The following is a 23,064-nucleotide window of genomic DNA, read 5'->3' as shown; positions in this document are numbered from 1 at the left end:
TGCGTCTTTCTTTTTTCTGGTGTTATAAAGACCATACAATTTAGACTGTTCAAATTAAAATCTATAGGTATGATTATGGTTTTGAGTTCAGTTAAACGTGTGTGTATGTGTGTGGAGATATATGTACATATATCTACCTCGGTCACCAATTCTACTTGCTGCTTATCTGATATTTTACACCTGATTCTCTCGTGCTGAAACTTCAGTTAGTTTATCTCACAAACAGCGCAATGAGAAAGGTCATAGTGAATGTCTCTAAGTGGACTTTTGTAAGCATTTCCATGTACCACTAAGAAAGAAAGGTTACTCCCAATTACACAGGCATGTGATTGTAAGACACGGGAAAACGGGCATCCTAGAATCGACGGACTGTACCAGATGACCCATGCTGTACAGAGATAATTACACCTTTTTGTTTTCTACAACTTACTTGTCTTATTGATGACTAGCACTTCTAGGAGTGCAGAAGTGCCAGAGGGAATCCTGCCTTGTTCCCAGCCTCAAAGGGAGGGTGCCTCAAGTGTCTCCACTAAGACACTGTTTGCTGAAGAGCTTGGTGCACCCTCCCCAAGCTAGGTGAGCTGCTAAGGTCTCTACTCAAACACGGAGCTCAACTCCCTCCACACCAACTAAAGTGAAAGAAAAGGAGCAAGACAAGAAAGAGCCCTGGGGACAAAATTACAGCAAAGGATAGATGTGGGGCACCTGGGTGGCACAGTCAGTTAAGTGTCTGGCTCTTGGTTTCAGCTCAGGTTGTGATCTCAAGCCCCACCCTGGACCCTGCACTCAGAGTGTGCTTGAGATTCTCTCTCCTTTCCCTCTGCCCTTCCTGCTCATGCTCCTTCTCGCTTGCTCTCTCTCTCTCAATAAATCAATAAAGCTTTTTTTTTTTTTTTTTTAAAGGGAGATCGGCAGTCACCAGGCAGACAGGCAGAACCCGCACCAGTGTCAGGTGCCCACCCAGGTCTGCATCCTGGCTCTACCAGTTACTAGTCGTGCAGCCTCCTGCCCTCGTCCTGACAGCAGGACCAGAGGTGTCCCGTCCCCCAGGCGCAGCATGCGGCGGCACCGAGGGTGCTCGATATGTGCTGGCCACCCCCGTTACGGACACGTGAACATTTCAGCCAAACAGAAGAACGAGTCAGGCTGGTCGTGACGGCTCAGCAGACGAGAGAGAGCTGAAACCTGAGCCCTGGACAGGGAAAAGCCAAAAGAAGTCAGCCGACTCCCAGAGCGGACCGTCGGGACGCAGGGAACCAGGCGCCAGACCTGCTTGAAAGAGGAGCTGCCAATGAGAGTGAGGGTCTGACCTTGAATGGGGAGCGGTGGGAGCCCCAGGACTCCCCTTCCTATTGTGGGATTCTGGGGCGTTTCCCAGACCTGCCGGGGTCGTGGAGACACCGTGAGCAGCTCGGGGTTGCCTCTCCCTGCAGGATTTTCTTTCTCCAGATCACGGCATTTCCCCTGGCTTTGTAAGGGGAACCTTTTGTCTTTCTTCAATGTTAACCTTTGTTTTCCGACTACATGTACTACCTCTGAACCCGCTTCAGCCGTGTCCCAGATGAGAAAACTCCGCTCTCACCCTCAGCCAGCTTGGTGCAGTTCACAGTGCTCTAAGAGTAAGAGTTCTAGTCTTCAGAGCTTTCTTTCTAGCTCTTTTTCCGTTCCTGAGCTCTAACTTCACACCATGGTGGTCCGAGAGCAGAGCGGACACAACGCTGAGGCCCGCGGTTATGCAGGCTTCCATTGTAGCCCTGCCCACGGAGAATTTCTGTGGATCGGCCACATGTGCCACAACCGTACACGCGTGTTTGGCACCGATGTGGTCCTCCACGCCTGTAAACACACGGTTCGGTAATCCTGGTGCTGGAATCTTACCGACCCCCTTACTTCCCACCTCCCTGGTATCACTGTCTTCATTCCTGATTTGTCCGTGGCTCTTTCCGTCCCTGTCGCCGTTCGAGGCCACGCTGTCAGGTGTGTAGAGAGTCCCGTCGACGTGTCTTCCTGGTCTCCTGCGCTTTCTCTCCGCAAGACACTCTTCCTTGTCCCCCTCACGGCTTATCCCGGGCTCTGCTTTGGCTCACTAAAACAGCCACTCCGGCTTTCTTTCAGTTCAAATTTCTCTTCTTTCCAAATCCTGTGGTTTTCAGCCTTTCAAACCTTTTGTTTGCTGCGTCACAGTGAATTGCATCCAGCGTGAGAACCGCCGTACTTTGAGAGATGAATTCAACTCACAGAGCATCACTCTTATTTCAGAGCGGGTTTGGGCTGCCTTAATTTACGTTTTCTATTTCCCATGCATTTCTTTTTTCTTTTTCTTACTTTTTTTAGAGAAAAGAAATTTTCTCTCCTCATGTGAAAATTGTACTTTCTGTTTTCATTATTTTGGTGGTTTTGTCTAACACATCGGACGGATCCAACAGCTCCCATACCGGACACCTTCGTTCTTTTCCCATCACTCGTCCTCAAGTCTCTCCCTCTCCCCGTCCCTGTCTCTTTGGTGGAAGTTGCGGCCGTGCTTCGGGCGCGCCCGCCTTCCGCGCACCGCGTGCTGCCTGTCGCGTACCTGCTGCGTCTCTTACTCTGTCGGTTCTGGTTGTCCCGCCGCCGCGTCCTGCGCTTGTCCCTCACATCCGCGGCGATGCCCTTTGTCACCCTGCTGCCATGCTCACACTCACTCCTTCCTCCACTTTCTGCCCGAGCAGGCGGGGGTCACCGCTTTTCTCGCCTTCCCTCCCTCCTTCCGTCCGTACCCATCCGGCGCAGCCCGGGGAGCAGCGGCACGCGCGGCCAGAACAGCCGCCCTCGGCCTGCCCTCGCCCACACCCTCGAGGGCTCGCACCCCTGCCATCTCCAGCCCGGCCCCCTCTCCCCTCCCCCAGCGGTCTCGGCCGTCCCCAAGGGTCCACGCACTCCCGGCTCATGGCTGAACGGCTTCCCACCCGTGGCAGCCCGAGGAGTGGGTCTAGGGTCGGGAGCCAGGGAGCGGCCAAGAGGGGTCGGAGGTCAGCAGCCCTGCCATTCCCGCTCCTCCAGCTCGGCTTCCGAGCAGCACACGGCAGGTTTCCACGCGTGGCCTTTCTTCAAAGGAGCTCTGTGGCGGGCGCTGCAATCCTGCCCTGACCAGCGCGCGCCGGCACCCTGCCGCAGGGAGCACACCTGGTCTGGTCTGCAGGAAACGCCGCCCTCCGTGTGGGCACATGACCCATCAGATCCGCAGAGACTCGGGAGGCTCGCGGGGCTCGTGCAGCAGGACCAGTGTATGTGAGGCCTCGCTGTGGAGCCCTCCAGAGAGGAAAACCATTTCGTTAAATTCCAAATGAAACTTGCCTCTACTGAGGCCTAAGACGCAACTTGGGACATTATGACAAAGTCCTGGCGGGACGGGGTTGTCTGGTACGTCTGGATTGCTTCATTCTCCGGGAGGGTCCCTGGGCGTCTCGGCCGTCAAGCGTTGGAAATAAGGCAGAGTCATTTTAGTTTTTACACGGAAGCTATACAGCTCCTACCACCCAGAGCACCGAATGGGAGGCAGGAAGTTTGCTCTTAACAAAGCAGCTGTGTTTTAGAAAATGCTACAGAGAACAAACAGTTAACCCCATCATCAAACCCCAGCAGGAATTTATGTCTAAAGGTAATTCTGGGGCGCCTGGGTGGTTCAGAGGGTTGAAGCCTCTGCCTTCAGCTCAGGTCATGCTCCCACGGTCCTGGGATCGAGCCCCGCGTCGGGCTCTCTGCCCCGCGTCAGAGAGCCCGCTTCCTCCTCTCTCTCTCTGACTGCCTCTCTGCCTATGTGTGATCTCTCTCTGTCAAATAAATAAATTAAATCTTTTAAAAAAATAAATAAATAAATAAAGGTAATTCTGATGCAGCCTTGGCTGAGTCTTAAAGAAACACAGAAAGCAGGGAGCGCCTGCATGGCACAGTTGGTTAAGCATCCAGCTTTCAATTTTGGGCCGGGTCATGACCTCAAGGTCGTGAGACGAAGCCCTGCGTCAGGTTCCGCACTCGGCACGGAGTCGGCTTGAGTCTCTCTCCCTCTCCCTCTGCTCCCCACCCCCCTCACCCACGCTTGTGCACGTACACTTTCTCTCTCAAATAAATGAATTAATTAAATCTTAAAAAAAAAAAAAAAAGGAAGCAAGCAAGCAAACAAATGTCACAGCCAGGGTTCAGATGAGGTGGTCACTGCACTCTGTTCAGCCCGGCCAGACGCACGATGGCGGCCTGGCACCTGGTTTCCCGCGTCCCGACAGTCAGCTCTGGAGTCAGCTGACTTCTCTTTGGCTTTTCCCCATCCAGGGCTCAGGTTTCAGCCATCTCTTGTCTGCTGAATCGTTACGACCAGCCTGACTTGTTCTTCTGTTTGGCTGAAATGTTCACGTGTCCGTAAAGGGGGTGGCCAGCATGTACCGGGCGTCCTCGGTGCCACTGCACGGATCATCTCGGTGCCATCGCACGCTGCACCTGGGGGACGGGGCACCTCTGGTCCTGCTGTCAGGATGAGGGCAGGAGGCCGCACGGCTAGAAACTGGTAGAGCCGGGACTCAAACCTGGCCGGGCCCCTGACCCTGGTGCGGGCTCTGCTGCCGCCTGGGGACTGCCCTCCCCTTCGCCTCTCTCACTGGGTGAACGTGAGGGCAAGACTTCCCGTGTGGACAGATCGACATTAACTCTGCGTCGTTAACATTTAAACTCCTTGAAATTCCTCAATTTAATTGAAAGGAAAGAAACAAGTTTTCTTGACCTCTATTCAATCCAAAATAATGTCTATCATTTTCTTTAATAAACAGTACGATTCCATGCCGCGCAGTACAAAAGGCATCCATCTTTTTTATAGCAAGTCCCACAGCAAATTAAATAGCACTGAGTTATAATTTTCAGTAGTACACAAATATATCCAGGATAAATTTAAAATGGCATTCTGCCACCAATCCAAGAAGAAGAAAAAGCCAAGAAACCATATATTTTGGACCCTTCTACTACATTGATACACATGGTGAGCAAGGTAATCGATTCTTTAGGGAACAATGTACTTGCTCATTTCAGAATTATTGAAATGATCAGTTTCTGAAAACAAGAAAGACTGAAACAAAACATGAAGAGAAAATCAGAAAACAACAATTTCCAACAACTATTTCATCATCAAAAAAGGTTCATAAATACACAGACCACCACCCACGAACACACACACCTCGTACGTGGAAAGCAAGACTATGGTGTGTGTATATAGCACACAGTGGTCTGCATAACCGTGCCTGGTTATGTCAAAAGCCCTCCTCTGCTTTACATCAGGAGAAGGAGGTAGGAAGGGAGGAGCGGGAGGCCTGCTGTTAGGTTATTTCCTGACCCGTAGAGGAGGACTGCGGTCATCTGCAGTTAAGATCCTGGTTCTGTTCTCTACGGTACAAGATGGCAAGGTAGGACCCGCCACCTGTTTCCACAAATAAAGATTTACTGCAACACGGCCGCACCCACCTGCGCACACACTGTGAGCGGCTCTTCCGTGCTGCACCAGCCCAGCGGGGACCCTCGGGCCCATGGAGCCTAAACGACTCGCTTCCTGGCCCTTTACAGAAGTTGTTGGATCCCTACCCTAGAGGTTCTCTGAGCTCTCCTTTCTATATTTACCAGAATCCTAAATCCTAAAGTCCTAGGTTTCGATTAAATAAGACACAAAACATTAACACAGTGAAATCTTATGCAATCATTACAAATGATGTTTACTAAGAGTTGCCTAATGGTCTAGGATAATTGTATTATAACACCAAAGATTAAGTAAAAGAAACCATGGTGGCAGTCTCACCACACCAGTGCAGAAACGTCTGCGCGTGGAGGAGGAGACGGACAGAAACTGACCCAAGAGTTAACACTGATTGTGCTCGAGATGGTAAAATCCTGAATAATCTTCTCTCTCTCTCTTTTTTTTTTTTTTTGCTTTTTAGTTGATTTCTACAAAGGGATATTTCACTTTACATTTACTTTTTACATGAAAAAACAAAACTTTCACCCTAATCATATAAATGAGCACCACCTACCAAATTACTTTCCTTTCTCTCTTCAAGAAAAGCTGGTGGTTTTTACCTCAGCCGTGAGAGACAAGAGCACATTTTACTCGACGAGGCTCCCAACGGTGACGGTTCGTCACCAGCAGCAGGACAGTTCTGTTCAATCTAACCTCCGCTGCTCGGCGCAGCACACAGTGGTTCACTGTAAGGGGTCTGCCCGCCCGGGACAGCCTCGCAGTTCCGGTCACTGGTCATCTGACAGCTGTGCCCATGGACCCCAACGTCCATCTGATGGTGACCTGTGAGTCTGACTTATCCTTCACAGTGCTTCCTGCCGAACACTCACTTCTGTAAGTTTTAGTCATTTCCCAACTCCAAAAGGACCCCAGGCCGCTCCTGACGTGACGCATCAGGCAATGGCAGCATGAAAGCCCGTGCACCGGTCAGAGGGCAGGGACCCACTATGGAACTTGTGCGGATCGACTGGTGTCCACGTGCCAGCAGCTCCCCTAGTGAACGCCAAGTCCCTCCTGACCAAGACGGAAAAGCGCACGCTGGAGATGTGGGCGAGGAACGTCCAGTCACTGTGCTGGGGCGCATGTGCCGGGGGCGAGGACGGAGGGCGGGGGCCACAGATTCCCTTCTAGGCTCCTCGTGCCTTCTCCCTGCCCCCTTCCTGCCTCTCCCTCACCTGCCTGAAAACCTGCAAACATGCCCCGTGTGAGTCGCAGCGAATCAGCCCCAGCCTGGCCGGGGGGCGGGGTGGGGGGGCCCAGGCAGGGGTGGGTCGGAGGCCCTGAGCACACTGGCTCGCCACATCGTTCCAGAGTCGGGGTGCACAGAGGCAGGAAGGGCAGAAAACCCTAGAGAGAGGGGCAGGAAAGTGAGCAGAAATGAGGCCTGCTCTCCAGACTTCAAGGGCACACGTGGGTCTCCTGCCCCCAGATTCCCACCTTCCTGCTGCTGCCTCCCACCCCATCGGGACCAGACTGGGACCAGATCGGGACCATCATCCCACAGATCATCTCCCTGCCGCTCTATTCCTACTAAGTCACATTCCCACGGAAACCATCCAGGCTCTCCCGGCCGAGCCTCCAAGTCCAAGGCCACGGCTCAGCGTTCAAAGCACCCACATCTCACGCAGTCTACCCGACCGACACCCAGCCCCACACCTTCCTTTGTAATGAGGCCAGCGCACATGCTCTCTTCACAGACATGCACGTCACCCCCGGTGACAGCCAGCCCGCCGGGCTGCGACTCCTCCACACGTCCCGTGGGCCCTCAGAGTGTGTGCGTCCCTGGGAACACCAGAGCCCCTGGTGCACGCGTGTGTTCAGTCTGACCCGAGCTGCTTGTGACACCCAGACGCGCTCTGCCCGTGTCAAGCTCCCACGTACACTGTTCACTTTCAGGCAGCAGCTTGTCCCCTCAGCTAGACTCCAAAGGCACGACAACACCACGATCCTCTGCACCTCCTACGGCGCTCGGCGGAGGTCTGACGGACGCCGTGGGATTTTGTCCGTTATGCTGTGGATCCTGAGTGGAATGAATGGACTCCAGGGTCCTCTGGACCAGACCTTCTGCCGTCCTGTCACACGGACCTGTGATCTTTCTTGGCAGCCTCCAAACAGGGAGGACAGTTACCGAGAAAACCTCACCAACCCCTCGCAAGAGGAGACCCACGCGCAAGGAGCTGCAGCCGTGGGGACGCGGACGACGGGGGGAGCCCGTGTGCTCCCTGGTGGGCGGGCGCTGCTCGGACTGAGTTCTGCCTCTTCCCCACGTCCTGGGAACGTGGCCACGTGGCCCCCGGGAGCAGCACCTCTGCCGACCTCTCCCTGCCTGTGGGAACATCCATCTCTCCCTGTGCCACCTGCCCTTCTGGCCTGTTCTCTGCTGCTCCCGGCTGCCGCCCTGACGTCCCTCCGTGTGCCCTCCCAGCTGACCCGGGTTACAGCTGCCCTCGCTGCCACGGATCCCAACCACTGTGTTCCTTCTTCCTGTGTCTCCGCTGGGCACATTTCTATGTTCCCGCCTCGGAGTCCCGCCTCCGGCTTCTAGCATCTTCCTTCAGCTCTCACCAAGTGCGCACGCTTGTCGGCTGACATTCGGCAGCCTCTCTCTGTGCTGCCTGTGCCCCACCCCATTGATTTCTGCTTCTTGGGGTGCAGTGGAGAGTGTCCCTAGGCAGGTGTTGGCCTATGTCAGCTCGGGGATAAGCCCAGCCGCTGAGGAGCACAGTGGGTCACCCCTGCCTGACCCTCTGGGCAGCTCCCCGTCCCCATTCACTGCTCACGGCTAAGTCGCCCTACAGGAGGCTCTCCCTGGGCTCCCCCGCAGCCCTGGGATTTGGGGGCAAGGGTGAGGCTAGCAGAGGGGTGCTGCCCAGCCAGCCCAACACCGATAACCTCTCACCCCAGGGCGCTGGGTTTGCTGGAAACACTGCTTCAGGGGCAAAGCAGCCCAGGCCCTCGTAGGTCTCCCCAGTGGCCAGTCACTGTGCTGTCAGCCCCCAGGGCCCACGCTTGTTCCGCTGCGTCTCTGGAGAGTGGGAAGGACCAGGGGTCTGTGTGTCTCCTGGCAGAAATCCCCAGAAAACAACCCCCCGAGCCCCGTTAACAGCACGCAGCTGTGTGCTTTCCCTGTGCCCCGGGACACGGGCTCTCTCCCGGTCGCACGACCACTCCATGGGAGCCTCCCAGCGAGACGGAAAACGGAAAGGAAGGAATGAAGGAGCAATGGGGATCGGCGGCACAGCCCTGACGCGGAGGCCCGAGCACGCACATCCCATGGTGGCGCCTGTCAGCGACGCGAGGTCTTTAACGCAGGCTCTCCCGTGTGGAGCACGCCGCCCACGTCCTCGGTCACGTTCTCCAGAGCGCCAGACCGCGACAAAGGGTGTGGGAGGCAAGAGTCGTGACTCGGTCTATGGCCAGCAATCAGTGGCAGGATCCAGCTTCCGGTCTGCCTCGGGGTCAAACGGCTCTCCGTGTCATGGCGGCCCGAGTTCCAGAACACCCAGGGCTGCCGCTAGGACACACCCCAGCAGACCGGCACGGAGAGGGTGCTCTTGGGCGCCACACGGCAACAGACCACACGAGCCACTCACCCAAGAGGCAGAACGTCTCCTTCACTCTCTCTGAGTACAGCCTGAGCCTCAGGAGGCTGAGTTGACGCCCACCAGTTGCGTCTGTAGGGTCGGTCCCTGGGATCTGCGTCCCTTGGGTCCCCGGGGGAAGCCCAGGTCATGGCACGAGGCACTTACCAGCGCAGGGCGATTTTGATGGGGGTGGTGAGGCATGAGGTGAACAGGTCAGCCGGGAGGTCGGGGATCATGGGCAGGAGCTCGCTGGCCTCACAGGCCGCCAGCTGGATGCAGTTCTTCATGGACGGCGGCAGGGGCATCTGTGCGAGCGGGTGGTTGGGGTTGATGGCAGCGACCTGCAGGGAGGACAGGAGGGGAGACAGGCTCAGTGGCCACAGGCGGCTACAGCACCCGCTGGAAACGTGGGCCCGAAGCAAGGACCGACGGGGCAGCCCCCGAGAGGCGGCCGGGCGCGCCCTCGTGCAGCTCGTGGTCTCACGCTCGTCACCGAGGCCCCTCCAGCAGCACCACCAGGCGCGTCTCTGGGAAGGAAGTTCTCGCCCCGGGCTTGCACCGGGGCCGGACCATCCCAGCGTTCGTACGTCCTGCCCTTTGGGCCCCACACAGTGTCCGAGCGTTGATCTTACAATCCAGTCTTCATCCAGCGTCCCTTGTTTTGGTGTGTTCCCTGACAAGGGCGCGGCTCAGGGTAGAGAGAGTGACCCCACCAGCCGCAGCAGCGAGCGGACGGCAGAGGCGGCGCCCGCGGCAGGGACGCTGGGAACACACGAGGGTCAGGGCCCAGTGGCCGACCGGCTGCTTCCAGCCCCCGACATCTCAAAGCGTCGTAACGAGATACTTATTAATTCTGTAACCAGGGAGGGGGACTCTTCTCATTTTATTTTGACACAAAACTTCACCTGTCCTTGAAGCAGGGGGACTAGTCCTGCTTGCGGTCTCCTCCACTGAGACTTTGGTCAGCAGGCCCCAGCCCTGAAGCCTGGCGCACACCACGCTGCAGGAGGAACGGCAGCCGCTAGTTACGTGGACTGACGGGGCGGCCTCGTGAACAGCAGCAGAACTCCCCCAAACCCAGGACCTCACACAGCCTGACTGCCTCTGCCAGCACACGGCCTGGGACCCCTCCCCCGCCACACTCGGGTGGCGATCCGGTCCTCCGGTCCTCCGCCACGAGCTCCCTGGGGAAGGCCTTCCATGGCGGGGCAGCGGGCCCGGCTGGAGCACAGAAGCGGAGGGCAGCCCTCCTGGGACCGGGGATGGCACAGTGCCGCAGGAGGCAAGCGGACAAAACCGTATGGTGGCTGACAGGCTTCACACGTCCTGCATGTCAGTTTGCTGCGGGACGAGGCGGCAGCGTCACAGGTCACTAACAGAATGAGAATTAAACCCCAGAATGCCAGCTGAGCAGGACGTCCACAATGTCCAGGACCTGCTCACCCACTCACCTACAAACAGCCACAGAGAGAAAGCTATGTGCCGCGGCCCGAACGCAGGCGGTCCCCACCCCACAAGGGCAGGGCGGTGACGGCATCCCCCTACCTGCCCTGGCGCCTGGTGGTGCTGCCCGCAGCCGCGAGGCCCGAGGCCCCCTGCACAGTGAGGCTCGAGAGCGCAGGCACGTGAAGGGGATCCTTGGGTCCACGCACCAGAGCGGCAGGACTCCCTCCTCTCCCTGTGGACCACCATGGCTATGGGGGCGACAGGCTGTGGACCACCATGGCTATGGGGGCGACAGGAGGGTCCATGGTGACTCCTCACGCGTCACGGCTCCATGTCCTGCCGGGACCAGACTGGGCGTCACTCTCGCGCCCCCTCCTCACGGACCAGCCCTCCGCTGTCGACGTTTCTCCGAGCTCTTTCCCAATCACAATGTCATGTGCTTTTGCGAAGGGCCCCAGAGGTGAGTTTTATTTCCATTCTTGGCGATCTCTCGCGGTGCGGACGCAGCACCCCACAGAAGGCGTGTGCGCCCCGTCCCTCGGTCTGTGCGGCGGTCACGCAGTAGGAGGCCGCTCCGGGTTCCGAGCCACGTGTGCCCCTCTGGACACCACTGAAACCCCAGCCGGGGACACGGGCCAGCACTCCACGGGCTCTGCCGACCGGGCCCGGGCCTCTGGGGCCATGTTCGCCTGCTCGCGAACGATGCGCCGGTGAGGACGTGGGGCGTCACTACCGCTGAGGAGACCCCGCTCTTCGCCTCCGCTTTCTCCCGTGGAAGGAGGAAAGGCTGCAGCCGCACGGATGACCCATCCTGCAACAAGAACGTCCCGCCCAGAACACCCAGCGCAGCTGTGCTCAGTCATAAAGAACATTTTAACTCCCAATAAAAATACAACTTCTAGAGCTGCGCGTTTTTTTTAATGGTGGTAAAATACCATTTTAACGTGAAGGTAACGTGAAGTTCACGTTGTAACCACTCTGGCTGTGCGGTTCGGTGGCCCTGAGAGCAGTCACCCCGCGCAGCCCTCACCAGAGACGGGTTCAAAGCAAACGCGGCACCCGCGTGGCTCAGGTGTCACCTCGGGGTCTCAGCTAAGGTTGTGATCTCAGGATCGTGGGATCGAGCCCCACGTCAGGCTCTGCACTCACAATCCGGCTTCTCCCTCTCCATCTGCCTGCCCCTCTCTGTCAAATAAATAAAATCCTTTTATAAACTTAAATCAAATTAATAAAAAAGATTCTCTCTGTTCTCCAGCCCTGATTCTCACTCCCTCGCTCTCCCTCGCAATAAATGATAAAGCAGAGAGGAAGAGACGGCAGAGTCACACCTCTGCTCGCGTCCCACTCCCGGCTCAGGCAGCCGGCAGAGCACCTGCCCTGCAGGACACTGGCTCCCAGGGCTGCAGGGACGGCCCTCCAGAAGGACATGGGCAGAGCCAATGACCTCCTGAGCCATCTGGACCAGAGATTTTCCATGCCAGGTGGGTCTGGGGCCCGTCAGGCCCAAGGCACACAGGGAGGCTGGCAGGCGTGTCACAGGGCTGGGGCAGATGGGGGACACTCCGGGCCTTGGCACTAGGTGCGAGCGCCCTCTCCCTGGCCCCATCACCGGGCCACCAGGCAACTCTCTGCAGAGTCTGGAGGGAACCGCTGGTGGGCAGCAGGCTTTCGGGAGCGCCAGCGCCCACACGGAGAAGCGCAAACGGGGCAGAACTGCAGCGGGAGACACAGCTGTGATGCACGAGGCCGATTCCACAGTCTTGTTTTCCTTTTCAGAGAGACGTCTACTTCCACAGTAGGAATCTCGGAGGTTCCCTGGTTTGAGGTTTCTGGTTTATGACTTGCTTCTGTGTTCAGCTTCCTCTCTGACGGCGTTGCGAATGAGCAGCTGGGCCTCCGGCCACAGGCGCCGACACTGCGCTCTGTGCCCCTCGCGTCTGCACTGAGCGTCTGCAATCTCACGCCCCCGGGACTGGAGCACCACGTGCTGGGCACCGGCCCCGCAGGGAGGTAGGGAGGGGGGCGGTTCGCATGCCAGCCACCATGGCGGAGCCCCGGGGGGGTGGGGGTTGACGAGGCCTCCCCGGCCCTGCACAGGTCTGTCCTTTCTGGCCCAGGGATGGTGCTCCCATGGCACTGTTGGGGGACGAGGCCACACAGTCTACACCCCGGGCCTCACCAGCATTTGGCCCAAAGCCTCCCAAGTCCTAGGCCCCAGAGGTACTCCGTGAATGCCAAAGGAGGAATGACAGGTACACGGAGAAACATCTTTATTCCAAATACATCCACCAGAAATTACATTTCCCGATTCAAAATAGGCATTGCTAGAAACCCCGACGGCTCCACAAGCCCCTCACAGCACGTGGTCACATGGACGGGAGTGGGCGGTTGGTCCAGCTGTAGACGGCCTGCAGAGACCGGCGTGGTCGCCTGTCCAGCGGGAAGCGTTCTGTCACTGTCCCCTACTCCTACCACACCATCGGGCGCCCAGAAGGCACACGAAAGCTCTGCTTTAGGGGTCACTACGATGGCACCATTTGAAAACAGTGACACTCAAGGCAAAGGAGTCTGTGCCCCAGCGAACCGCTGGTTTCCAGGCTCACTGACCTGGGAAGACAAGCACCTACCGTACAGAGCAGTTTTTCCACACGCTGTCTTGGTTTTGTATGTACCTAAGATACTGACTGACCTTTTCACCGTACTTACTCTTTGGAAACAGTCTACGTGAGTGCCAAGAACTCTGCAAAGCCGCCGGGGACAGCCGTGAACACACCAGCGGGGGCCACTGCACAGCCCGAAGGGCGGGCCCGACTCCCTCCTCCGCCCAGGGGGGCTTCTCCCAGGGAAGCTAGAGACAAACCCAGGAAACAATTTCAAATTTCAAAACTCACTAGGGCCTTCTGGAGGATTTGGGAAGGGTCCAGAAAAGTCTGGCAATGTGACACACGGCAGATTCAACAGAGACATCTGCTACGTGTCCCACACGTGCGGGTCCCACGGAGCCGGTGAGGGCCAGGAAGCACTCATCCCGGACGCATGGTGGCCGGGGCTCGTTTCTCGCTAGAACTCCAACACCGCGCTGCTTTCTCCTATGGACATACATAAGCACGAGACGCCTGACCTCAGGGCCTTGACCCGGCGCGTCTGTGAGAGCACCTTCTCGGTAACAGCTCGGGTTCCAACAGCTTCTGCACTCGGTTCAACAATATCTGCTTACGGTGGACATACTGCAAAGTGCAGGGAGACTGAGATCCGCAAAGGACTCCGTGCACTGCTGACCCAGCTCCTTCCAGAGGGTGATGTGGCCTCTGTCACGGGACAGACACTGTACCAAGACCAGCAGCTGAAAGCTGCAGTAATTTCCCATAAATAACTTACATAAGTTTCTATGAGATACTAAGTAGCAATTTAATAGCCTCCTGGTACTCACGGCTGAGGACGGGCTGTCCAGGGGGGCAGTCACTCCTGTTGGACAGAGGCCTCCCTGGTGCCCAGGAGCCCTCAGAGCTGCCCATCAAAGGGCAGAAAAGACCCCCTGTAGAGCGAGATTGGGGTGATCACCCGGAGAGCTCACTCGAACAGACCGTGCGCTGTGCGAAGCCTTTTGGCTGTTGGCAGCTGGACAGCTGTGAACACAGAATCTTTTATACCCCAGTGAGGACCTTAGTTCAAACCTGGAACCAAATTCTACCCCCCAGGGACTCCTACACGGCCACCAAGCAAAGGAAAGGAGGCACCGAGGAATTGTGCAGCCTTCTACTTCAAGAAGAGAACTTCCATTTTTCGGCTTTGTGAACAGTGCTGCTACGAACACGTGTGTGCACATTTCCGTGTGAACATGTTTTCAGTCCTCGCGGGTAGAAGCCAGGAGTGGATCACTGGGTCGCACGGCAGCTCCAAGTCTAATAGGTGAGGAGCCGGCGGGCCGTCTTCCAAGTGGCCGCAGCCCCGACGTTCCGCACACAGGTGAGGGCTGCGAGTCCGCGGCGTCCGTGCCAGCACCGAGGATCACCCCTCGCTTCATTTCAGCCGTCCCAGTGCGCGTGCAGGGTGCCCCACTGTGGCTCTGATCTCCTCTCCCCGGCGAGGGCTGCCGTCCTTTCCCGGCCGTGTGGGGCGGGCCAGGACCACCAGCACTGTGTGCAGTGAGAGCGGTGGGGGCAGACAGCCCTGCCGCCTCTCTGATCTCTGCCTCCCGTAAGCATGGGAAGGCAGGAGGCTCTTCAGAGATGCTCTCTGTCTGGCTGAAGGTCCCCCCCTTCCCCTGGCGTGCTAAGAGGAATCATTCTTAACATGAAAGTGTGCTGGATTTTGTCAAATGCTTTTTTGCATCAACTGATTTGATCATATAGTCTTTCTTCTCCCGTCTGTCGGCAGGGTGGATCCCGCTCATTGATTGTTTTTTTAACCAGTGAGCCAGACTTGTAGAGCCGGAATGACCCCACACAGTCATCGAGTGCAATCCCCTCTCGAGCTCACTGCAGCCGACCCGCTATGGCTTGTTGTGGGATTTCTGCATGTAAGTGTGTGAGACGCAGTGGTTTGTGGTGTTTTATATTTTCCTTGTGTCCTGCGCGTCCCTTCTGACATCAGGGTAACAAAATTCCGCCCCCTTTGCACCTCTGGACAAGCTCTGTGCACACCTGGTGTGACCACACGGCGAGCCTCACAGAGTTTCCTGACGGAGACTCCGCGCCACAGGTTTGGAAGCGGCGGTGAGCTGCTCCATCCGCCCCACCAGAAGCACCCAGCTGTAGACATCCAGCAGAGGGCTGAGAAGGAGGACCCCCACGCGCCTGTCCTCTGGGTGTGACCTGAGGGTCTGCCCCAGCAGAACGAAGGAGAAAAGCAAGGAAGGGGCAGAGGTGGGCTCTGGAAAAGCACGGCTGTGCCCGGAAGGCACTGAGGGGAGAGCCCAGGATGGCGGCTCGGGGACGCGCCGTCACCACGGCCACCCGGACGAGAAGCGGGGAGCCAGCGAGCAGCTCGCTCCGGGAAGGGCTCGTTCCGAGATGCTCTGTGATCCCAGCAGCTCCGGGAACCCAGGAGACGCGTGAGAGCTAAGTCAAGGGGAAAAGAGAAAGTCTCCAGGAAAGTCAAAGGAACAAAAACCGTGACAAAATAGGAAACCAGGGCGCCTGCGGGGCTCAGTGGTTAAAGCCTCTGCCTTTGGCTCAGGTCATGATCCCGGGGTCCTGGGATGGAGCCTCACATCGGGCTCTCTGCTCAGCAGGGAGCCTGCCTCCTCCTCCTCCTCCTCTCTCTCTCTGCCTGCCTCTTGTGATCTGTCAAATAAATAATAAAAAAAAATCTTAAAAAAAAAAAAATAGGAAACCAAAGCACCTGGTTCAGCTGTGTGGTGAGCGACCTCCACATGGTTGTGACATTTCAGACTGGCCCACGTACCAAGCACGGGGACTCAGTCAAGGAACAGAAGACGGCTACAGAAATCCGCACGGAGCCTAAAACCCGAAAGACGTCACCGACTACTGATGGAACTAGAAATACACAGAAGGGTTTTGTTTAGATGTGCAAAGGCTACAAAGTTCACTGAGTCTGAAGCCCGTGATTACATCTAAAGGGCCGAGAGGGGAGGGACAGTGAGCAGCCGCCCCTTCAAGAGCCCTGGAGAGCGCACTAACACAACCGGCAAACACTGCCTCGCGGCCTCTTGCTGCCGGAGCTCCATGTCCCTTCGCTTCTTCAACCGAACAGACCGGTGGCCGCGGCCTGTGGTTTCTCCGATGGGCAAAAACTCACAGACAACCCAAATCTGGGAACTGAGAAGCACCAGGACAGGCAGGTTATCTGCACTTACAGAGCTGCTCAGCAGAGGAACCAGAGCGAGAGGTTCCCTTCAGAGTGAGCCCTGACTGGGGCGGGCGTGACCAGGACCCGCTCTACCCTCCACTGCCCCTCTGTGCCAGCTGATCTCCAAAATTATGGCGTATGCTCACTTGGTAATAATAAAACTACTTATTTTAAAAAGAACATTGAAAGCACAGAGACTTGAAAACAAACTCTTAAAGCTCAAACTACAAAGTGACGGGACACAACGAAAAACGTGTGGAAGACTGCTGAGTGGCAGCACGTGCTGGCGGAGACATGGTTCAAGCCGCGAGCAGTAGCTTTCGCAGTGCTTTCTGGGGGTCAGGGGGGGCTTCTGCGGCACCAGCAATGCTCTCGGGGTGGCTCCCGGTACTCGGCTTGGCACGGGCCCACGGAGAATGTGAAAGCCGACAGCCGCCCTCCAGACCCACGCCCCTCGCCCCTCGCGGTGTCCCGCCCTGGAGGCTCTCCGTCCCAGAAACCATCTCCGTGCAGTCACGGTCACCCTCTTCTCCCTACAGGTCGCAGAGCCCATCGCACCAGCCGACTTCCTGCAGCTCACGCTCCTCGCCTCCCCGGGAAAGCCGTGACAGGGCGCCGGGACCAGCCGCAGAGCGGAGAGGAATGACGCGGGACAAGGAGGCGAAGAGGCTGTATTAGACTCCTCTCCGTGCGGCACACCACGGCACGGCAGAAAGACACTGTACTAGACTCCTCTTCGTCCGGCACACCACGGCACGGCAGAAACAGACACTGTACTAGACTCCTCTTCGTCCGGCACACCACGGCACGGCAGAAACAGACACTGTACTAGACTCCTCTCTGTCCGGCACACCACAGCACGGCAGAAACAAACACTAAGAGATTAGCTGGGAACCAGTTTTATCATTTATCATTTTAATTTCTGCTATTTATGCAACAGACCAACTGAACAAGAGCCGATCACAGCACGTGCGATGGCAAACAGTAGACTTCTCCGCACTGTAATTACCGAGGAAGCGAGACGCAAGCAGAGCTGATTACAGAACACATGGCGGGACGGCGCACCGCCATCTATCTGCCGCTTCAGATAACGGATTTCTCATTTGCTCTCCCCCATGAGAAATTAGTCAATTAAACATTTTTTTCCCAAAAAAGATGCATGGAAGGCTTTCTCGTCGCACTCACTGAAACGAGCAGTTTCCGAGGCTGAGTAAGGCTCGGCGACATACAGAGAGCACGAGGTGGTGCCGGCGCAGACCGGCAAGTTGGCGCTCAGGCCCCCGCCCGGGGGAGCACCTGCCTTCCGCGGGGGACGGGGGAGAGGCCGCGTCCACTGCGCCGTGGCCCGCGGAGGCAGATGCTCTGTCCTCCTTCCCCAGCCTGAAGCTCAGGAACTGGGACCAGAACCAGGCAGCAGCCTCTGGCATTTCACTTACATATTTGCATGCAAAATGAAATACCTTTTTTGCAATATTTGTTACTTGATGTGAGGAAAAGCATATCACCTCTCGGGGCTCTGAGGCTTCCGCACTCATTGGATGACCCGTGCCTCGGGTAAACGTGCAGGAGACGCCCAGAAGCAAGGCAATCATCGGACGACACGAAACGTGGTCTTCCCTCCTCTCGAGACAGAACACAGAAACCACGCCGCGCGGAGCCGGGCTCCGTCCCCAAGGATAAGGGGCACCGTAGGCGCCAGTCGCTCTTACCCCATGTTCTGCGCGGGGACTTCATTTATAAATATAAAATCCTAAACTGCATGACATGTTAATTTTAAATACTACCACACAGAATTTCAAGTTTTATTGCTGACTATGTCAGGCACCGCCTCTGATGACACATGAAGGGGCACAGCATCCCGTGGAAACTGAACAGACACGAACGGACTGGAGGGAGCACGGACTCGGGACGACGCTGGCTCCGGAATCGAGCATTTCCCGCACCGCCACCGGTCGGAGCTCACGGTCCCCTCCGGGCTGCAGAATACTGATTCCCGCGCACCCGCGCACACCACGGGATGGAGGTCTCTTAACTGAAAATGCCTCTGCAATTTCTCTTCAGGATTCACTGTTCAGTTCAAACATCAAATATTAACTGAAACAACCGAGTGAGCCATCTCTCCACGAGCAGAGCACGGCCCTGGCTCTCCAGCTCCTCGGACAGAAGGGGCCGGTGGCCGTGCTGACACTCGTCTTCTGCACTGAGCTCGGTGGGTGTTTTTAACGCACGTGTGCGACGCACACTCATGCACACGCGGTGGCGACGATGACAAAGACGTGGAATTGATGGCTATGCCCGGCCAGGGGTCCATTCCTCCCCAAATCGATGTGTCTGCTGTATTTAAGCATTTATCTCAGAGGCAGAGGCCACTGGAGCGCAAACCAGCCCTGTTAATGTTATCACTTAATTAATGTTTAGATTAAAAATGACACTGAGTAAAAGGAGATGTAAAATGCACCCCGAGGCTCGTGCCGTGCGCCTCCAGCTCTTTGTCACTGAACCCACCAGGGCCCCCGAGTCGCTCGGAGATGACAAAGGGAGCCAGCCCCCGCCCCGGCCTTGAGGAAACCCGCGGGAGACTCAGCCCCAGTCCTGGGGCACGAGGGCCTCACCTCCAGCTCCTGCTCCCTCTGCAGGGCGAACTGCTTGAAGGACTTGACGATCAAGCCGGCGTTGGAGCAGTCGTAGACGAATATGGACGGGCTGCCCATCCACGTCTGCAGGTCATACACAGACAGCGGGATGTACTGCGTGTAGTTCTGGAAAACAAAACCATGTACGTGTGACTTACGCCTCCTGCACAGGACTGCCAACCCGCCCCCTGCACAACAAGGGAGGGACGACACCCCGGGCCAGGTGGCACGGAGGGCTGCTCACGGCTCATAAACGTGGGAAGTCACAGCCAACCACACCCTCTGCCACATATCCGCATGCCATTGGGCCATGACCTGTGAGCGCCAGACGGCGGCCCCACTCCTGAGCCCGCGCCGGAACTCCCCAGCTGTTGCTGCCGGATTCAGGGGCTCGCTGTCTCCTGCGAACCCGGGCCGTAGTCCTGCTCGTGGTTGGACTTCCCTCCATGTGTCCAACCAGCAGGGCTTCCCCATCTACCTCCCTCTCCCGGGAACCAAACCACGGTCCCCTTACACACTTAGAGGACGTGGACCTGTCCCTGTCCCTGCCTGCCGTCCTCCTCCATGACTTGTGTGCGCTGCTAGAACAGGCCACGTCCCTCACGCACCAGGGAGACTCTCCGAGGAGCTGCCTAGGCTCGAATCTGCATATTTCCCCCAAAGTACCTTCTATTTCAGAGAACCGTAAGCACTTAATCCTGCAGATGACTTGGAAATCACACTTAAGGGATACAAGCGGATTTGGCACTCAGATTTTTTCAAACCACTGAACAGAAACTTATTAACATGAATCCACTAAGTGAAATTTTTTCTGGACACACTGTACTGTTCAGTACTCGAAAACACTCGGGAGACGACTGGGAATCAGAGAGCAGGATGTTCTCACCCCCGCAGAGAGACGAGGACACTCCTGGCTCAGAGGCTGGGGCCTTCCGGCACAGACCACCGCCCGCATTTACCCTGCCTCGCACCCCCCGCGTGCCTGGCGGAGCTGCCAAAGCCAACGCCGTACGCTTGCAGCGAAGGGGACTGTGTTCCCCGCAGCTGAGCCTCTGCTGTCACCAGGCGAGAACGGCCTGGAAAACAGGCCAGGAGCCCAGAGGACCCTGCAGGGCCCAGCAACATCTGTGACGGGATGGAGGCGGCCGGCAGAGGCTTTCCCGAAACACACAGCAAATAGGAGATCTAAGTCAACCCAGACGGGATGAGGCCACGCGTGGACAGCACAGGTGCGTGTGTGTGTGTGGGGGCAGACATCTGGGTCCCAAGAGGGACCCCGCTCCGCTGACGTGGGCCACTTGGCCAGGCTGCCCTGCCCCTCCCGTGGCTGGCAGGTGTTACTATCGAGAACGTTTGGAGATGCCGTCCCTGGGCATGCTCACCGGACGCTTCCACATGTGTCGAGGCTTCCTGAAGGAGCCTACCGACTCCACGCACGCCCAAAGTACCAGCGATCTGACAGGCTGATCCTAAAGTCAGCACGGAACAGAACTGCACGAGAACATCGCGCACACACGCACCATTTTCAAATAAAGAAAAATGAGCAGGAACCCGCACAAGATATTAAATACGCTATAAATCCGTGGTAACTACAAGACGGTATCAGGGAGGGCGAGAAAAACAAATCAACAGAAGAGAACACCCAGAAATAGACCCTCACGCATAATTCCAACGAGGGCAGCACTTCAGCTCCGTGAAGGAAGACGAGTTCAGGAAGTGACACCACAGGACCTCACCAGCCATTCAATATTGCTGAGGCTCCACGGGCCAAAAATCCAGGATAGATTTTAAAACTAAATATAAAAACAGAATAAAAGATGGGGCACCTGGGTGGCTCAGTGGGTTAAGCCGCTGCCTTCGGCTCAGTTCATGATCTCAGGGTCCTGGGTCTGAGCCCCACATCAAGCTCTCAGCTCAGCAGGGAGCCTGTTTTCTCCTCTCTCTCTGCCTACTTGTGATCTCTCTCTGTCAAATAAATAAATAAAATCTTAAAAAAAAAAAAAAACAGAATAAAAGATTTTTATTTATTTTGGTTCAAGAAAGTCCTCCTACAAAACTCAGAAGTCTTGAAGAGAAATAAAATAACATAATAATCATGTAATTCTGAAAAAACACACACCAACGACAAGCAATTCAAGAGCAAAGAGAGTACAACCCACTTACGGGATCTTCCCGGTGTCCATGGGTGCGGGAGCTTCTGCCCAGACCCATGGCGGTGAGAACCACACACACCGGCAGCCGCACCCGCAGCGGAGGAAGGGCTGTGAGAGCTGCGCGCTCTCGATGGTCGTGGGAACACACGTTCCAGTCGAACCAGCGATCTGCGCACGCGTCTGTCCTCGCCCTGCGAAGCAGAAAGACGTCCAGGAGACGGACGGAGCAGGAAGCGTCCGACAGGGCACCCGTCTGTCGCTGGCAAGTGTGTGAATACGGAAGCTTTTCCATTTTTAGTATTATTATTTTTTTAGAAAGACAGTGTGTTGGGGGGAGGGGGGGGCAGAGAGTCTCAAGCCGCTCCCTGCTGAGCACCGAACACGGAGCCCAACAAGGGGCTCCATCTCATGATCTGGAGATCACGACTTGAGCCGAAATCAAGAGCTGGACAGACAGCCGACTGAGCCCCCAGACGACCCAGGAAGCTCTTCTGGAAGGCCATCTGGGAATATGTACCAGTGGTACATGCACATCCCTTTGACTCCTAGGTGTCCATCCTACAGAAATACCTGCCTCTGCACACGGAAAAGTACACGGTCGAACGATACTCCTGCTGTAAACCCCTGTCAGCCATCGAAATGCCACCGCGGAAGGGACGGCCAGTCGGATCTGTGTTTCCTCCCCTGCCCCACCAGTGCACATCCCCGCTGGGCGCGCTTCCCAGCTCCCTCCGCAGCTCAGTCTGACCTCGCGAACTCCAGCCAGTGGGACGCGACCGGAAGCAATGTGTGCGAGTCATCAGGGCCCCCCCTGCTCCCCTCTTCCTCTCTGCCCCCTGCAGGAATGCAGACAGGGTGACGCAGCTCCAAACACGCAGAGGACAAGAGCAGAGGGACAGAAGGGGACGGTCAGGAGGAAGAGGCCTGGGCCCCACATCCCGAGGAGGCCCCAGCGAGCCCCAACGACCTCCGTGGACCAGCACAGCCCACCCCGCATCCTCGCACGTGCCACGCGAAGGACCATCAAGCAGAGGAATGTCCACACATCCATACCCGGGACACCACGCAGCCCTGAAAAGACTGGGCTCACTGCTGTGGATTGAGGCAGAAAGATATTCAAGCCGCATGATGATCTAAAAAGGGCAAGTCTCATAACACTGCTCAGACGACGACATCATGGGGGCGGGGAGCGGGGAGGAAAGGGCTCTGTGTGGGAGCACGCGACCCCGAGCTTTGCTCCGCACGCGACGTGGACCTGGGAAGGGTCTGTCACAGAAACGGTGCTGAAGGGAGAAGCGTCGAACTACTAATCAACGTCCACAGCACAGCTGCTCCTCCCGGCCCACGTCACCTCGGTGGAACCAGCTGTCCAGGCTGGAGGGGCGCAGGGCCTCCTGCGTGGGGAGGCCGCCGGACACCCCCGGGCCCGCCAGGCGGACGTCTGGTCTCTCCCCCGCCAGAGCTCCCCGTTCGGAGAACGCATCTCTCCCTTCTCTTGAAAAACATACTCAAGGCCAAGTTTTCATTTCAAACAAAGACACTGAAATGGGTTTAGGTAATTTATTCATCACAATCCACTTCATCTGCCAGGTTATATTAAACACGAAAAAGAAGGGTCCCCCCGCTTCGCCCGACTGTCCTCCGGGCTGAGCCAAGCAGGGGCGGCGCCGGGACAGGAGGCGGTGAGAGCGGCCCTGGGCTCCCGGGGGAAGCCGTGCACCTCGGGGGAAGCACCTCCCCATTTCTGAAAGACTCTGGGTGCATCTTTGGCCAAAAACGTCCAGGGGTGAGTCAGAGCTCTCAGCCACAGTGACGTGCCTCCTCCTGACGGCTTTCCTGGAGGGACCCCCGGGGCGGCGAGCCTCCTTCTGACCCTGCGTGTGGCCCCGCAGCCCCGCCTGCAGAGAGGT

The 23,064-nt window shown here is 56.9% G+C and overlaps 1 protein-coding gene and 1 long non-coding RNA gene across 6 annotated transcripts in view; both read right to left on the bottom strand.

Moving 5' to 3' along the window:
- LOC309850933 overlaps positions 1–23,064 on the bottom strand; it is a 1,194,231-nt gene that overhangs the window by 673,842 nt on the left and 497,325 nt on the right. The window lies entirely within an intron of this gene.
- RPTOR (regulatory associated protein of MTOR complex 1) overlaps positions 1–23,064 on the bottom strand; it is a 308,584-nt gene that overhangs the window by 154,845 nt on the left and 130,675 nt on the right. For all 5 annotated transcript variants that reach the window (XR_014304486.1, XR_014304487.1, XM_082705400.1 and 2 more), the window contains 2 exons: positions 18,981–19,127; positions 9,277–9,452 (listed from right to left, as the gene is read on the bottom strand). Coding sequence is in view for 3 of the 5 variants with exons in the window: in XM_082705400.1 (XP_082561526.1) it covers positions 9,277–9,452; positions 18,981–19,127 (323 nt within the window). In the remaining 2 variants the exon portion in view is untranslated. The remainder of the gene's footprint in view (positions 1–9,276; positions 9,453–18,980; positions 19,128–23,064) is intronic.

Source organism: Mustela nivalis (assembly GCF_964662115.1).
Source record: "Mustela nivalis genome assembly, chromosome: 17".
Classification (NCBI taxonomy): domain Eukaryota; kingdom Metazoa; phylum Chordata; class Mammalia; order Carnivora; family Mustelidae; genus Mustela; species Mustela nivalis.
Note: the sequence above shows the minus strand (reverse complement) of the source record. Positions and strands in the feature narration are given on the sequence as shown.